The 17,964-nt window shown below is 42.1% G+C and overlaps 2 protein-coding genes across 2 annotated transcripts; both read left to right on the top strand.

Annotated features, from left to right (window-relative positions):
- Positions 1-7,566: 7,566 nt before the first annotated feature.
- On the top strand, positions 7,567-9,292 carry LOC104454024. The gene is made up of 2 exons (XM_010068726.3): positions 7,567-8,290; positions 8,480-9,292. The coding sequence occupies exons 1-2, from the start codon at positions 7,622-7,624 to the stop codon at positions 9,119-9,121; spliced, it is 1,311 nt and encodes a 436-aa protein (XP_010067028.2). The 5' UTR covers positions 7,567-7,621; the 3' UTR covers positions 9,122-9,292.
- A 3,572-nt stretch (positions 9,293-12,864) lies between these two features.
- LOC104454023 (psbP domain-containing protein 5, chloroplastic) lies at positions 12,865-17,001 on the top strand. The gene is made up of 11 exons (XM_010068725.3): positions 12,865-13,089; positions 13,207-13,385; positions 14,065-14,173; positions 14,980-15,029; positions 15,397-15,464; positions 15,542-15,640; positions 15,910-15,969; positions 16,101-16,160; positions 16,249-16,303; positions 16,521-16,570; positions 16,728-17,001. Exons 1-11 carry the CDS (start codon positions 13,046-13,048, stop codon positions 16,824-16,826), a joined length of 873 nt encoding a protein of 290 aa, XP_010067027.1. The 5' UTR covers positions 12,865-13,045; the 3' UTR covers positions 16,827-17,001.
- Positions 17,002-17,964: the final 963 nt, after the last annotated feature.

The raw sequence follows: 17,964 nt of genomic DNA, 5'->3' as shown, positions 1-17,964 counted from the left end.
ATCTCTCCCCTTAAGGAAGGTATGGATATTTTCTCGACATGGAGTGGACTGAAGCCAAACAACAACAAAAGTGAAATATTTCTTGCTAGAGGATCAGTGATGACAAGGAATAAGATTCTTCGTACCTTTCGATTTGTCGAAGGTAAGCTACCGGTACGGTACCTAGGGGTTCCTATCATCTCATCGAGACTCGGCAAAGCGAACTGTGTGTCGCTAGTTGATCGCATAACAGTCAGAGTCCAAACCTAGAATCAGAGATTTCTATTCTTTGCTGGCAGATTGTAGTTAATAAAATTAGTTATTCATGCGATCCAAGCTTAGTGGGCGAGTGTTTTCACCATTCCTTTTGAAGTGTTGGATCATATTGAGCAGATCCTCAGACAGTTTCTATGGAGGAGACCGACACTTGGGAAGGGTGGAGCGAAAGTTTCCTGGGACGATGTATGCCTCCCAAAAGAGAAAAGGGGTCTTGGAATTCGCAAGTTGAGGGACTGCAACAAGGCTGCGATGCTCAAGCATATTTGGATTCTATTCACAGACAAAGAGTTATTATGGTGCAGGTGGATCCACTCAACTTTCTTGAAAAAGAAGAGTTTTTGGGTGGTTGAGGTGCCGTCCTTTTGTTCTTGGGCTTGGAAGAGAATCCTATACCTAAGAACCGAATTCCGGCTCTCTTTTCGCTGGAAGATCGGAGACAGCCAATCAACTTCCCTTTGGTTTGATCACTGGCACATGAGAGGTCCACTTCATCTTATTTGCTCGGATCCGATGATTATGAGTTCAAGTTTACCCCAACATGCAACGGTGGCTGATCTTTTCTCACCAGCAGGACAATCCTTTAGGGCAGTGGTTGAATCTTGAGAGCAACCTCTCCCTATCCTCTTCAAGGCACCGGATTGTTTTACTTGGGTGATAGCACTTCGGTATTTTCTCAGTAGCCTCGACGTGGCATACTCTTAGAAGAAGGAAGGATAAGGTTAGTCGGGCATCCTTCATCTGGAACAAGGCTATCACCCCAAGATATTAATTTAATCTCTTGCTCATTATCAAGAATCGTATTCCCACCCAAACCTTGCTTATGTCGCATGGCAGAATTGGAAACGAGGTTTGTGCTTTTTGCAAGCTAACTCCGGACTCCATCGACCATCTCTACTTCGGGTGTTGTATTACGGCCAAATGGCTTTCTTTTGGGTGGCCAGATGCAATCTCCCCTGGCGGAATAGGACCTGGTCAGAGAACCTTCAATGGGCTATGAAGTTTCTCTCTGGTAAGGACTTTTATCACTCCATTGCCCGTTTTTTGTTTGGTGCTCTTTGCCACATTATTTGGAGATACAAGAATGATGTCCTGTTCAGAAACCACTCTGTCGCGATCGCCGCCGTCAAAAATCATCTCATCAAAGTGGTCAAGGATAAAACTTTAACGTTCGGGGAACGTGGATGATAATCATAAGAACGAGAAGACTCCGGTGTAGTTGGGGTTAAGCCCTTGCATTTTCTCTCCTTATTCAGCGCAGCCTTAGACATCCGTGGAGCGGTTTGTAGACCACTTTTGGAAAGAGTCGGGTGCTGAATGGCAATACGTCTGCTAGTCGTCTTCGGCGTTGGACCTATTTTATGGTCTTTGTTTGTTTCTTTCCTTTCTTCTTTGCTGGTTTGGTTAGTTTAGGAGTTTTTTTGGCCCTATGGGGCTTTCTCCTTTCTCCTCTATTCCTTTGCCTTATTTTGGTTGTTCTATGCTTTGTTCCCCGCTGTCGCGGTGCTTCTCTTGCATCCGATTCCCTCTCACTCATGCTGATTTGTTGTCTTGCTGAGTATAAGTTTTGTGACGCCGGATTTTGTAATTATTAGTTCAAAGCTCTATATATTATTACTTCTTACCCAAATAAATAAATAAATAAATAGTGACATTATCGCGTCGATAGGAAAAGAAATGAGAAATGATTGCATGATAATTTTTAGAGCGCATTTAGTAACAATTCCATTTTCGAGGATAATTTTTTATCATAAATGATTTTTTTCTGATTATGTTTCCAAAAACAATTGCTGAACAAAAGAACGCGCTTGATAACCGAAATGCATTTAGTAGGTTCTTAAATTTTTTTCTTTTAACTTTTTAATACTTTTATTATATTTTTCTCTTTTTCATTTTTCTTTTTCCTTTTCTCTTCTTCTTCCTCCTTCTTTGTGACCAGTCACCAACCACAACAGTGGCTAATGACCGGCAGAGCGAGGTTTGGCAAGCTCGTCGAAGCCTTGCTAGGCTAAGGCAAGGACCAGCGAGATCACGGAAGGCTCGTGGTGGTCAGGCTGGCGAGGTCAAGCCCTGTAATGGCCAAGCGAGCCTCACCAAACAACTAGCCCAAGCAGCGTGAGGTTGACCTTGCATTGGCTTGGCGAGGCCCAATCTCGTGCTGGCCAATGAGGCCAAGCCTCGTCGTGGCTCGACATTGCCGGGGGCTAGCAACACTCCAGCAAGGTCACCGACCCTCGTCGACTAGTCGTCGACAATGGCCAAAGCCAACGATCGGTCAAAAGGAAGAAGAAGAAGCGAAAGAGAAGAGAAAAGAAAAAATTAGATTTAATTATAGGAATTACTCTTCGAGCAAGAAATGACATTTTTTCTTTTAATTTCTTGATTTTGTTCCAAATCTATTCTTGAGAACAAAAAAATGGATTTTTATTCCCAAAAAACAAAAAATTCACCAAACAGATTTCTATTCGTTTTTGTTCCAAGGAACAAAAGAACATAACAAGTTATTTCGGGGAATGTTACCAAACAAACTCATACTAGATCACAAAATATCAAATCACAAATAATTATAAATTGTTGTGAGACCTTTTTCTTTGAAAATTTGTAACTCGCGATAAACTATTATTCTTATAGTATCCTAAAGACTATTATGCTAGCAAAGTACCAAAAGAAATTTGTAGTTCAAAAGGCACCGTTATTCTGCCGTTATCTTAGCATCACCTATTGCTAGATAAAATGACATCGATGCTTTGACAAAAGAAATCAATTGATGCCGTTGTACTTTGATTTTACCGCATCTTTATGCAACATTATAATACGATACGATAAGATTATCGATAGGTCCGAGTGGAAGAGCCGAATGTAGAAAGCACTCGAGCTCCTTCCTTTTCATTTCAATGGTTCTTTCTGAAAGCGATACCCACCCAGCGACCAGCTCCAGAATTCTCTCGGTAATTAGCTTGTTGATGGTGATACGCGTTCTCCTTTTTGTTGGTTCGGCTTCAGATGCTGGAATAGAGCCGTGCACTTGTCCGGAAGGAATGCAGGTTAGTTCCGAAAGCCATGGCGAGCTTGAGTGCCCGAACCGAACCCATCCTTCGTTAATGGTTTTGGAATTTGGTGCTCTTCGGCCTTTCTTCTTCCCTATTTGCTCCTTCGTCAGGTGAATTTCATCAGCTTCCCAGACTTCACTTTTCCATATGTGGAATGGAACTGAATGTAGAAGTGCTGTGTATAAGTGTTCTCGTATTTGAACATTGATCTTTATTATTGAAATAATTAAATATTAAATCAAGCATTTATCTAACAATTTAAGCTTTTAGAATAGTTAATAGTAGTTTTACAAAAATTTCACATAATATCAGAGCTGAAGGTTCTGAATTCAAACATTTTCAGACCTCATTTGTCACCTCAATTAAATATGTTCATGTTTAGTACTAAGCAAAAAGACCAGACTAAATATGAGGGGGTTATTGGAATAATATAATTAAATCAAGCATTCATCTAACAGCTTAAACTTTTAAAATAATTAGCAGTAATTTTAAGAAAATCTCACATTTGCCTCCAACAGAGAATTTTTAGTTCCAAACTGAGCCCGCCATTTGAGGCAATCACCCCAGGCGGCCAGAAATCATTTTAAAAGAAAAATCACGAAGTTCACAAAATTAAGGACACGTCATGGGCTTTTCAGGTGCGCAGGGGACTTCATGCTCCTGAAGCACCTGAAAGTTATCTCTTCCTATCTGGTCCGTGAACACATTTGCTAGTTCAGTGTTAGTGCACGACGTCCCGTGTGTTCTAGCGTTGAGGACCCCGTTTAGCATCACATTCCATGCTTTACATCTAGGACGAACGCCGGTCTGATCATGGGGAGAAGCATTACATTGTATAACTAGCGAGCTCATGCTTGCATGCACCAGCAATAGGGTTTATATAGACTGAGAATGGTAGTATATAATCTTACAACAAGTGCGTCCTCGGCAGCTTGATGTCGAAAGATGTTGAGAGAATTTGAGAAATCATGTATGGCATGACAAAATGCGGCATCTCTGCAGCCGCAATTTATGTGCATTCAGTTTGACGGTCGAAATGTGCTTCAGATGTGTTTCTGGGTGCTTTCAATCTTTCGCCCATGTCTCCTATCATTTTATTCATGTGATCCGAGTATTTTTTATCAGAGAATTCGATGAAAAGTGAGTGATGATCTTCGCGATTACCTTGATGAATTTGGGGGTGAATGAGAGTCTCTTCCCACTCCTTCAAGCCCGGCTTTATGTCGACAATCATAGGAGTCCAATGCGTCGGTTCAAATCAGCGGAGATAAGTCTGCAGGAGATTCTTAAGTTCAACGAGGACTTCTATTGAGAGAAGGCATCCCTCTTTGGATAATGCTGGTTTTCGCCGCGTTCCCTTCCATAGCTTATTGACGAGGAAAGTTCCGTAGGCCGCAGAAAGCTTGGTGATAAAGCTGCAACTCTTTGGTGGTTATGCAGACTGCTTGGTGAAGTTAAAATTCGGCATCGTCTATTCGACCCAGCTTGGATCAAACCGACTCGATTTTGTCCGGCCCAAATAGTTAAAATCAGCTTTGTCTCTTCGACTCATGCTGTTGCTGTGAAACTCACGATCTTCAAACTCAATCCAGAATGTGCTATCCAGCACAAAACGTGATTGGTATCCGTCACTTCAACATCTCGCGAAGACGATAGTGATCTGCAGTGGTTGTCGTGTCTGGGAGAAGGAAAAAGGTCCGATGGCTGAATCTATCACTAGGTGGCCTGTATAATCAAAAGCTCACATTGCCTCTGTAAATCCCTGAGTTTCTTCTTGGTTCCGTAAACGCATGAACGAGTATGAAAGTTAAGTAACTAATTCTCGAGGTTCCATTCAGTCAACAGGCGATATGGAACGTAAAAAATGAAGTTTGTAGACGATTATCTTGATCATCGGAAGCTCCTTGTTGAAATATGGCTGTGTGCGGAAACATGGTTTTGATATCGGTAGCTTGTGGTTTGATGTTGTGTGCGAGTGTATATATGCCGGGCACATTTGGTAGAGGATGGATAAGGATAGGTAGGATAATTCAAGGATATAGGTCACGGGATATATAAGTTTATCAAGTTGATGGAAATAGGCAGATACAAGAAGCGTTGGCGGAGGAGTATTTCTAAAAATGCAATACCTTCTACAGCTTGGCCCACAGCAGTACCTTGACCAACTCCAGGTCCAATAGAAGCAAGCCCGACAGCTAACCCAGCAGCAATAACGGAAGCGTGTAAGCTTTCTATGCTCTGCTACCCACTTGCACGAATGAATGATTGCAAAGCCTTTATCAGGCTTAATAATCGTTCTAGACATGAATTATATCTCTGCTCTGTCGGAGATTTTCATATTTTGCTTTCATTCTAGGCCACGGGCTCCAACTATATCATTAGTAGACTAGAGCTTTCTCGGCATTTCTAGAGGAGTCTAAGCTTTTTACAAAATATATCAACATCTAAATTCTAGGTATTTCTAGAAATTGGATCATGAATTCCAACACTCCTGAACAAGGCCTATCCTATCGTTATGGACTAAGTGCAATATCTAGTAGTGCATATAAATGATTCTCAAAAGCTTGAAGCAGCCTGTATACACAAATTATGACTTAGAATTCCAACTAACTACATGATGACTGACAAAAGCTCTAGTAAAATGGGAAACCTTTTCTGTGAAACGATTCAAAGGTAGTAGTAGTCAATCGTGAATCTACTGATTAGAGATTTAGACAGGATTTGTAAAGTCCAGGGCCTCTTTTTTTTCCACCTTAATTCTATGCTACTTAGTGTAGATGACACATCGGATAGTTGTTGGGATAATTAGTGGTTTTGACATGTTTCTTCATTCTAGGATGTAATAATGCGGCTTGATTTGATCGGGTTAGTAGGGGCATGTGAATCTTTTTGGGTACCCTTCTACTGAAGCGCGTAGCTTACTAAATAAAATTAGTTGGACTCGTTGATTGAATGAACTTTAGATCTATCAACTATCATTTGAAATTACGAATCTCTATTTGGTGATTCCGTATTTTTATTCTCGATTAGGTACCTCGATAAAAAAATAAAAATAAAAAATAGCCTTTCATACCGTTTTCATATAATAAATGGAAAGTCAAAGCATTCATGCCATGTTGGTATTACATATAGATTAAGGAAAAAGATACCAAAAATCCCAAAATTTGCCTAGTATGATAAATTTATCACTAACTTTTTTTTTGTGACACAAAAAACTCCAAATTTTGCCAACTGTAACATATTTATCCAAAAAAAAAATCATAATATAAAAAACCCCAAATTTATACCCACGTTACACATTTATCCCAAACTATAAAACATTTTCGTATATTACTTTTTTAAAAATCTTTTTCTTTTTCTTTTCACTTTTTTTCTTCTTTTTCTTCTTTCTTCCGTCCGCCGTGGCCGGCCAAGGGAAGTTGGACTCAGGCAAGGGCTGCCCTCCCCGGCATCGAGCAAGGCAGCCCTCCCTGGATCTGGGGAGGGCAACCCTCGCCCTATGCAAGCGAGGGCGACCTGACGCAAGCGAGGGCAGCCCTCGCCTAGGCTGGCGAGGGTAACCCTCCCTAGCATCAAGCAAGGGCATTCTTCACCAAATTCGGCCCAAGTGAGGACAGCCCTCGCCTGAGTCTAGCTTCCCTCCGCCACGACCAATGGAGGGAAGAGAGAAGAAGAAAAAAAAAAAAAAATATTAAAATTAAAAGATGAAAATGCCCTTCAGCTATAGAGTTTGGAATAAGTAAATCACAATTGGCAAAGTTTAGAGTTTTTATGTCACAAAAAAAAATTCAGAGTAAATTTGTCACACTAGATAAAGTTTGGAGTTTTTTATGGCTTTTTCCTTATAGATTATCATAGTATAGTATCATGTCATTTAGGATTTTATAATAGTTCATTAAGTGCATGTTAGATTAAAGCACATAAAATTATAGCAGTCATTTCGAGTCATGTCTATGTTGAGTTTAGGGATTTAATTTCATAAATAAGAAAACCCAAAAAGAATGAATCGGCATTGCATTTTATGTGTTAATCTAAGTTAACTCATATAGCTTTAATTAAGTGAAAGCAGTTAAAAAGTAAAGTGAAATATGTACACGGCTCACTAGCTACTTTAACCCTGCACATATTATTTTACAAACTCCTTTTTGTATCACAAGGACCTAAATTATAACATTTTTTTCTCATTTCGATCTTTGATCTTTAGCTAAGTCTAGCAGCAATCACACACTCCTCCAAAAGACACTACAAATATCTCAACAAACACAAACTCTTGTTCACAAGAAAACCTTGATATTAAACTACATCTCCTCCCGACTATGGCCTCCACAGCACCACCACAATCTCTCTCGCCTCGCACCACCACCGCCGACCTCCAAGCCCTCCTCGATGACGCGCAGCCCTTCCTGCGCGGGGAGCTTGAGGTCATCGACCCGCGCCTCCCCTCCCTTGTGGCCACTCTCCGCTCGGCCGGTGCCGGGGAGTGCTGGCACAAGCACAACAGCTTCCTTGAGCACCTCTTCAACATTTACCGCATCCTCCGTCTCTGGGGGGCTCCTGACGCCGTCTGCCTCGCCGGCATCTTCCACTCCGCCTACCCCACCATTGACCTGGCCATCTTCGAACCCAACACCAGCCGTGACGTCGTCCGCGGCCATGTGGGTGATGCTGCCGAGCGCCTCATCCACCTCTACTGCATTCTCCCTAGGATGATTTTCATCCGCAACGACCTGCTCTTCCGCTACGACGACTCGGAGCTTGTCGAGCATCTGAAGCTCTCAGAGGTGTCCCTCCAGAATGCCAAGAAGAAGGGAGAGTTCAAAGGTGATGAGGCCTGGCGGAAGAAGATCCAGTCTCTGTTGCCTGCCGAGGGGATAATGATGAAGCACAGAAAGACCGGAGAGGACGTGCTCGTTTCGAGGAGGGTGGTCGCCATTCTCTTGATGATGACTATGGCCGATTTCAGCGATCAGTTCTTTGGATTTCAGGTAATGGTTGCCCTGTCATCATACCCAGATCCGTTATTCATTACCATTGCCATTGATTTGGTCTGGTATGTTGGACATACCACCACTATAAACAAATGAGTCAATCTGTTGTATTCGAGTTTTCCCTCTGTAAATTCGTACCTCGTTCTGAGTCTTGTTGTGTTGAGATTGACGCGATTAACTTTTCAGGACACGCTGTTCGAGAACAGCGACGGGCGGTTGGAGTTAACCGGGAACAATATCTGGGCATTGTGGCCCGGGGATGGGAAGCCCGGGCTCTGGATGAACTCGCTGTCGAGGATGGCCGCAGTCTACATGCTCATAGCGAGAGAGGAAGAGATCTTCGTGCTCGAGAAGAAGACGGGCACGAGCAACGCCCACTCCGAGCCGCCATCCGAAGAGCGGGATGAGGACATCCAACTCGTGGTGCCGCCGGTGTTCAAGTCGTGCTCGAGGGTCCTCGGCACGAAGGACCAGATCGAGGCGAGGGACAAGTACTGGGAAGCGGTGTGCGAGGCGAGCAAGTCGGGAGGAGCCGAGCATTACGACGCGGTGGAAAGGAGGCTGAGGGAAAGCATCGAGAAGAACCCGTTCATCGGGGAGCCGCGGGTGGTGCTGGGGCAGCTGTACTTGGGGAAAGGGCGGTACGAGGAGGCGGAGACGGAGGCCGAGGCCGGGCTGAGGCTGCTGCTGGAGTGGGGGACTCCCTGGGACAAGAGGATGTCCTGGGAAGCATGGGTTGCTTGGGCTAGGGTTTTGCTCATGAAGGCCAGAGAGAGGTCCTGGCCTAAAACTTCTCGGGAAATTCTCCTTCTGGGGATGGTGAGGTGATCAGAAGCTTTATGTGTTCGAGCTTATATATCATTTGTTGCGATCGCGAGCCGTAATGTTTCTTAATAAATGGATGAATATGTTAGAGATATTCATCTGGCCATTCACATCTGTATAGTGCTGCTCATGTAATATTGAATCGAAATAAAACACCCTTGCTTTAGCTTCTAATCCGAGTAAATCCCCCTTCCGGCAATGCATTGATGATTTTCCTCTTCTCCTGTTCATTCCCTAAGCATAAGCAAAGTGAGAGATGCCCCTTTTTGGAGCACTTGATAAGGAAGACAAGGAGGAATCAGCCTCGTCACCCAAGAGAACTGGGGTTGGTTCGGATCTTCTTTGATTACAGATAATTGCATTTCATCACGTCCATTTACCTCAAATGTCATTCAGATTATGCCAATTCCCAACTCAAAATTCTAATTTTCTCCGAAATATCTTTTTAGTAAATAACGATAGTCATTTATGAGATCTCTCACAACCAATGTGGGACTTGAGATGTCACAAACTCCTTCACTTAAAGAACTAATGTTCTTATCATTGTAGGTCTATACAATCAAGCGATACATTCCTAACTCGGTATAATCTATTACCGTCCATCTCCGTTGTTCTAGAACAGTTCCTGCTCTAGTTTTTATCTATGCACTAGTCTATGGAGCCAACCTTTGGCCATTGACTTCCTGTGAGAAATCAGTGCCGAATGAAATGCCAGAAACAAAAACGTTTGTGGTAATCGAGATTCTAAATACTTTACACATACAACTGCAATATAACTTTCCATTAATAACGAAGAGGTAAAAGTACTGTACACCCAAAAATTAAAAGAAAAATAGTCCGTGGGCGGTTCGATTCCTTCTTGCGATTCACACGTAATTTCGCATAGGAGAAGAAGCCCACGTTCAAGGGCTCATATGAAATGAGAATCCCTTGTTGACCCACCCGCCCAGAAGGATCCAAACCCCGGTTCGATCAGGGAGGATACCAACGTATGGATGAGATCCGAACCCAGGTTTGCTTACGCATAAGATTTTATTCTATTGCTACATAGAACGAGTAACAAATTAATATTTGAGATAAAATCTTAACATTGATCACGGAAGTACAATTGAATCACAGAATTTTCAAAATATGCAATCAAATCTTTCTATTAATTCCATCTAACTTAATCAACGAAAAATGCTTACGTGATATTTTTTTTTTTTTATCTTTTTATCTTAATCAGATTAAATAAATTAAAAAGGATAATTTTTAAGAACTAGTAAAAAAAAGGCAGGAACAAATATTGTCGGTGACCACCGCCGTCATCTCTTTCGGACGATGGTTAGTGATGGTGGCTGCTTTGTAAAAGCCTACAATTGATTTAGGCTGCGTTCGTTTCACGGAAAATGGACCATCTCAGGAAAATATTTTCCCGGAAGTTATTTTCCAGGAAAATGGCCACATTTTCCAGTGTTGCTAATTCTTAAATTTTGAGTGGAAAACATTTTCCACCGTTCGTTAACTAATTTCTTTCTTTTTCTTTTTTAATTTTTTCCTTTTCTTTTCCTTCTCCTTCCTCCTTCTCCTTCCTCCTTCCTCCGCTACCGCTCCTCCTTCTTCCTCCTCCTTCCTCCGCCGCCGCTCCTCCTTCCTCCTCCTCCTTCCTCCGCCGCCGCCTCCTGCCTCCTCCTCCTTCCTCCGCCGCCGCTCCTCCTTCTTCCTCCTCCTTCCTCCTTCCTCCGCCGCCACTCCTCTTTCTTCCTCCTCCTTCCTCCTTCCTCCTTCCTCCTTCCTCCGCCGCCGCATGCCCGAAGATGGCGAGCCGACCAAGATCTGGTCGCCAAATCCGGCCGACCAAGGTCCGGTCGCCGAGATCCGCGAGTGGGCGGGGCTCGGGCCTCGCTCGGGCTCGCCGAGGTGCGGGCGAGCTGCGAGCTCGCCGGATCTGGCGGCGAGCTCGGGCTCCCGATCAAGGCAAGCCGAGCTCCGCCGCGAGATCCGGCGAGCTCACGGCTCATGGGACCTCCAGCAGCTTCAGCGAGGCCCGAGCCTCGCCCGGCTCGCCGGATCTGGTGAGGCCGAGACTCCGCCCCAGCGGCGAGGCTCGCCTTGCCCGTCTGGTGAGGCTCGAGCTCGCGAGCTCGGGCGGCGGGCTTCCACAAATCGGGCTAGGCGGGCCTCGCCGGCCGGGCGAGCTCGGCGGCTCGCGACCGCGGCCGGTCGCCGGTCGCCTTGGTCGATTTGGTCGCCGGCCACCGTCAAGCTAAGGAAGAAAAATAAAAAGAAAAGAAAGAAAGAAAAAAAAAAAAGGCGGAGGAAGTTGTGGAAAACATTTTCCTTAACTTTGCATGTAAATTTTCTTGTTGATGGAAAATATTTTCCTTGAGTTGTTGATTTTCCGTGAAACGAACACCGGAAAATCCGGAAAACATTTTCTGGAAGTTATTTTCCGTGAAACGAACGCAGCCTTAGGCTGCGTTTGTTAAATTGTTTGTTCCTTAGAACAAAAATTTCTATTTTTTGTTCTGGGAAAAAAAAAAACGAAACGCATTTGTTTGCATTTTATTCTAAAACTATTTTTTTTGTTAAAGAAACACATCTGGAACAGAAACGAAACAAAAAAAAAAAGTTGTTTTCTTGTTTGGAACACATTTTAAGAACACTTTTTCTTTCTTTTTTTTTTTCTTTTTCTTTTCTTCTTCTTTTTCTTTCTATTTTTTTGGCCGATGGCCTCGGCCATGGCGGGCGACCTCGCCGGCGTTGCCGGCCCCAGCGAGGCCAACCTCGCCTTTGAGGGTGGCGAGCTCGATCTCGCCGGGCCGAGCTCGCCCGGCGGCCTCGCAGGGCCACCGCCGAGCCTCGCCGGATCCGGGCGAGCTCGAGCTCGCCTAGCCAAGGCGAGGCCGAGCCTTGCCGTGGCCGGGCGAGGCCGCCAACCAAAAGAAGAAAAAAGAAAAAGGAAAAATAAATAAGAAAAATAAGAAAGAAAATAGAAAAAATAAATAAGAAAAATAAGAAAGAAAATAGAAAAAATAAAATAAAAATATTTAAAAATTAAAAGAAATAAAAAAATTATACAAATTTACCAAACGTGTTTTTGTTCATTTTTTATTAGAACAAGTTTCAAACGTGTTTTTTTGTTCAAAAATTGTTCTAGGAACATAAATACTTTTTTTACATTTGTTTAAACATAAACAATTTTAAATAGAAATGTTACCAAACACGCCCTTAGTTTGTCTTTTTATTTGCAGTTTGTATTTTTAACTTTTAGTTTTTTTATTTTAATCTATTTTAGTTTGTATTTCTCTTTAATTTTTGAATACTTTTTTGACGCGGTGCTTGATAGATGCCATTTCATCACTACATATTTTAATAAAGTAATAAAATAAGGCAAGTTAACATTTTCTATTAATTTAATTGAATGGAGTTAACGAGAAAATTTGATTATATTTTCGGAAAATCTTAAAATTCAATTCCACTAAATCAATCAATGCCCTTATACTATGATTTTATTGTATCTCTGTACAATGCGATTGTACGATGTGATGAGTTTATTTTGGGAAACATACAGTGGCAGAGAAAACTTGGTTTAAGCACACTAATTTCTTTCATGGTCCTTACAATTGAGATACGTAGGCTGTAAAATGGCATTGCTTCCCGTTAAAAACAAAATAGAAAAGAAAAAAGAGGCAGGAAATATCACATTGCTAAATTATATATTTAGGAAAAAGAAAAACCATAGCTATTACTTCGGACAATAATGAAATACGGCACTCTCTCTCTCTCTCTGGCTGAAGAAGAAGCGATAGAAAGTGTCATCCTGTGTCCGAGTGGATGAGCTGAAAGTGGAAAGCGCGCAAGCTCCTTCCTTTTCGCTTCCATGGTTCTCCTCTGAGAGCAAACCCATCTACCCACCAGTCACCAGCTCCAGAATTCTTCCCCGCGATGCTTCCTCTCTCTCCTTCGCTTTCCAATCCACTCTGTCTCAGGTTCTCTCTCTCTCTCTCTCTCTCTCTCTCTCTCTCTCTCTCTCTCTCTCTCTCTCGCAGTGCTTGACTTGTCGATGGTGATGTGAGTGCGTTTTCCTTTCGTGGGTTCGGCTTCAGATGGCGAAACAGAGCCGTGCTCGTACGGAAGGAATGCGGGTTCGTTCCGAAAGCCGTGGCGAGTTCGTGTGCCGGAGCCGGAGCCGGAGCCGGACCCGCCTTCTTTAATGGTTTTGGAAGAAGGGATTTGGTGCTGCTTGGCCTTTCTTCTTCCTTATTTGTCGTCGCTCCTTCTTCAGGTAATTCTCTTCAGCTGCCCAAAATTTCGCTTTTTGGCAATTGTGGAACGGACCCACTGTAGAAGTGCTGCGTGCGAGTTGTTATAGTATTAAAACATCGACCTTTACATCTAGGAGCGAACTTTTAGCTACTTCCCGATCCCGCTTTTCCGAGGCGAATACCGCACGGCGAGATATCATTTCAAAAGAAAAAATTAGGATATTCGCAACACTCGGGACACAATACGGGTTTTTCAGGTGTGCAGGGATTTTGTGTTGCTGGAGCACCTAAAAGATTTCTCCCCCCTGTGCACATATTCTTGTACAGTGTTAGTGTAAGGAGCCCGTGTGTTGTAGTGCTGGGCTCCCCGTTTAGCATAAGTTCATGCTTTATGATTTTTTAGTATGAACGCCGGTCTGCTCGTGGGGAGAAGTATTAGATTATTTGACTAGCGAGCTCGTGCTTGTGTGCACCAGCTCTAGTGCTTAGCGAGACTGAAAATGGTACCGTATAACCTTACAAATAGTACATCCTCATTCCTACGGAGTCCTCGGCCAAATGGGGACCTCAAAAGGAATGCAAAAGGTCCGGTAACTTGCAGTGGAAGAAGTAATGAATTGGATATGTTCCTTGTTTGAGTCATGCCATTTGGAATGAGTTTTCAGGCCATGATTCAGGATTAGTTATGTTACCCTGCAGGGTCGTTGGCTGAGGAAGAGTTGAAAATGGCTTCAGTAGTTGATGACATAAATGCTTATTCCTACTTGTATCCAGTGGGCCTTCCGTCAAAGAATTTCATGTTCAAATGGTATGTTGATTTCCATTAAGTTTTCATCTTGAACAAGAAGTTTATCTCTGCCTTAGTATCCTATTATTACCAAAATATTTAATTGGATAAGGGGTCAATTCCAGATGTACGAGAGTGGATGTGTTTATCTGTTACTAAGTATATGGGACAACATCGAGGTTGTCTCATTGCTTTCTAGCCTATATTTGACCCTAAAGCCACATTTTGAAGACATAATTATCACAATGATTTGAATGATCACTTGCAATAAAAAATGTAAATGTTGTGCAGTGTCTTTGAGGATTTGAAATGCATGAAAAGGTTCATTATTGAGAACATATGTGAGGATTGTGTGACTCATAAGCCTCATTTCTGACTCCACAGTTGCTAAGATTGGTCCTTACTGAATTGGTGTGCCAGGATCTGAAATTCCATTGCCTGATAATCATGTGTTTTTTTAAGGGGGTTTTGCCAATACTCATATGTAATGAGTTGTTTTTTTTTTAAATTGTAATTAATCAAAAAAAATTCTCTTGCTGTTTTGCCTTATGAAATTTCTTCATACATGGGTGGTATAAGCTACATAATGATTTTTTTTATTGTAACTTGTGACTTTGTAAGATCCCGAGTGCATTATTAGACTGCTAATCACCAAGACCTCATTATGCATTTCCCTGGGGCCTTCTAGTTTGTGAAATTTTTGGGCTTTTGGTGGCCAGATTGCATGAGACATATTCATCTTGAGTGATTTGCAGACCTAAAGAAAGCTTACATCTATAGTATTGGAGTTTTTGTGTTGTCATGTCACAAACTTTATTTATTTGAAGGGTGGAATCCAGAAAGCCTGAGCGCTATTCTTCAGCTGCACCACTGTCCCGTAAGTTAGTCTATCTCCCCCTTCAGCATTGCACAGACAGAAATACAACACCTCTCTTTAGAATAGTTTAACCCTTTTCCTTTGAAAGGTGTAAATCATGGGTTTAAAGCTCAGGATAATTATATCTAGATAGGGAGATTGCTGCCGGGTGCCTCAAACTATGCATTTCAAATTTTGTCAATACACTCTCTTGAAAAATGCTAAGTTCCTATATACGTATATTCTTCTTTAAAAAAGAAAGAAAATTACTGGGCCTTATGATTTTGTTACAGCATCAGTATTATACAACTGCTGTGAGTAATTATATGCAAACGGTGACATGCCGTTGAACTTGTATTGAATGGGTTTCTGTTTGATTGTCATTCAGCTGATGCACGTTTGCGCATTGTGTCCGAGCGAGTTGACATTATTGATAACCTCATCGTCTCTATCTCGGTAACGACCAATCACTACCATCTCCTTTTACATGATGCACAATTTTCAACATCTTTTATCTTATCCCTTTATTGCAGATAGGTCCTCCAAATTTTCAGATTTTAAAATCAAAGGAAAAGAGTTCATGGTCAGCAAAAAATGTTGCCGATTCTGTTTTATCAGATAAATCTGCCCTGGTAAGGTGACTCCTTTCTAGGAATGAGCTTTAACTGCATAAAAAGTTAAAGCGATGGTCATCTGATGGGCTGTCTTATAGACAGTCTATCAACTTGTCCTTTTAATTACCAAGATACAATTGTAATGACTGGAATATAATGTAACAGTTGTGTAGATGCAAGATGTTATTTAATATGATGATTCCAGGAATGTTAAAATCCAAACAAATGTGGCTAACTCTTTTCCTTAGAGTGTGATGCAGTACTAAAATGTGTAAATGTTAATGCAGCGAGTCACTTCAACCCAGCGCTTGGCTGAGAGTTCTGTCCTCGATGCTCATTCTAGTGATGTATGTTCCCATATCTATGTACTTGATGAACTAATTTCAATTCTCTGTGGTGCTGATTAAGCAGCTTTTCAACATCATGTCTTGTTCAAATAAACATGGATTCTGTTTCCACCTCACCTTTTCGTTTTCAGATTAATGGCGAGCCGTACTGGTATTATGAATACCTTGTTCGCAAATCTCCAACGAAAAACGTAGGTCATTTCTTTCTCAATAGTGAATTCTTAGTATTGGGTACGGGCCAATGAGGCAACTGCTTACATGCGACATGGAATACTGCAGGCTCAAGAATCAAATCTTTACAGACATTATGTTGCCTCAACAGCAGAGCGAGATGGTAGGAACCAAAACGTACTTTTTCTCATAATTTCTTCCACATCTTTCAATTGTTATAATGAGGTTGAAGCCTCTGTGTTTTCTTTCTTTTCTTGTGTTTTTAGTGAGGTTTGAAACTTCTCAATATCGATATTGTGGGAACTTTTGCTCCAACTCATATACTACGTCTGATGTTACTCAACTGCTCTTCAGAGATCTCATCTAACTTCTGCTTTCAGGTTATCTGTACACACTGAATGCTTCGACGCTCGGCAAGCAGTGGACAAAGGTTCTCTCTCTCTCTCTCTCTCTCTCTCTCTCTCTCTTTCTCTCTCTCTCTCTCACACACACACACACACACACAGAGCTTGTAGCATTTCCGCTCTGGAAAGTGTAAATAGTGTATCAATTGAACCTAAATTGAGATCTTCATTGTCTCAACGCAGATGGGACCATTCCTCGAAAAAACTGTGTCTTCATTTCGTCTCCTACCACCAACAGAGAATTATGTCCCTCCATATAAAGATCCATGGAGATTTTGGTGACATCAATTTGATGATTCTTTCCTTGATTTCTCCTTTCAGAATTAGTGGAGAGGTCTGTTTCTTTGTCGACAAATTTTGATCTTTTACTTTGCATTTTTACCTTTCCTCAATGATAAAAACGATCACCCTCCATATCATATCAGAGGCAAAGAGCATGGCTGTGTTTCTATGAAAACTTGCGTGGCTGACAAGAACATGTGAGTCGAGAGACCATTTTTTGAACTTTGTGGGTCGGAGGGTGAGAGAACGAGTTAGCCGATGCGCAGCGAGCGACTAATGTTGCCATCACGCGCGGAATCATCCCTTCTTTGATCAATTTATACGTTTATTTTTTTCCTGAGCAAAGTATGTGAGCATTCGCCCAGCGGCATCTCACGACGGCGGATTTTTCTCGCGCCATTTGGAGGGGTGGATTGAGAGATAAAGCTCATGTACAGGAGACCATACAAAGAGACCCCAAATTATAGGGAGAATCTATGAATTTTCCTAGAAAGATTGTAACTTGAAAGTTATCATGCGGAGAATCGAAGCCAACATTCTTAACACGCCAATGTTCTTGCAATCTAAGCAAAGCGATTGATCACATGATTGGAGAAAAACTCCATGACGACCTTGCTTTTTGGAAACAATCTCCTTGAAAGAACTTGAGTATAAAATTGACCAATCAAACTGCTTCCGAGAGTTGCTCAATTAAGGAACATGTTCACTTCTTTTCCAATTTTCTTGTTGATTAATCATCATGAGAATTCAAGAAACTCTTTCCCTCTATCCACTAAACAAGTTTATTTTAGCGAATTAGTAGGCATCACAAATGCTATTGAACACGATTGTATATTATTAAAAGAATCAAGTCTCCTTCACGGGGTCACAAATGCGAACAACTGTAGATGCGGTGATGTTGCATCATCACGAAGTCGAGTAACTTGTAATGGTTCAAATCGAATTATTTGTCAATAGCTAGAGACATTATAGAAATTATACAATGGCCTGAAAAGAAGGAAGAATAAGAAGAAATCGCCATCATGATTCACATAATTCACGAGCATCCATGTGCTTCGCCTGAACGCAGAAATTGACCGAGCGAATCGCGCAGCCCCCCTTTAAATTCAGAAAAGACGAACGACAACTCGCGTTATCC

This window comes from Eucalyptus grandis, chromosome 7 (assembly GCF_016545825.1).
Source record: "Eucalyptus grandis isolate ANBG69807.140 chromosome 7, ASM1654582v1, whole genome shotgun sequence".
Classification (NCBI taxonomy): domain Eukaryota; kingdom Viridiplantae; phylum Streptophyta; class Magnoliopsida; order Myrtales; family Myrtaceae; genus Eucalyptus; species Eucalyptus grandis.
Note: the sequence above shows the minus strand (reverse complement) of the source record. Positions and strands in the feature narration are given on the sequence as shown.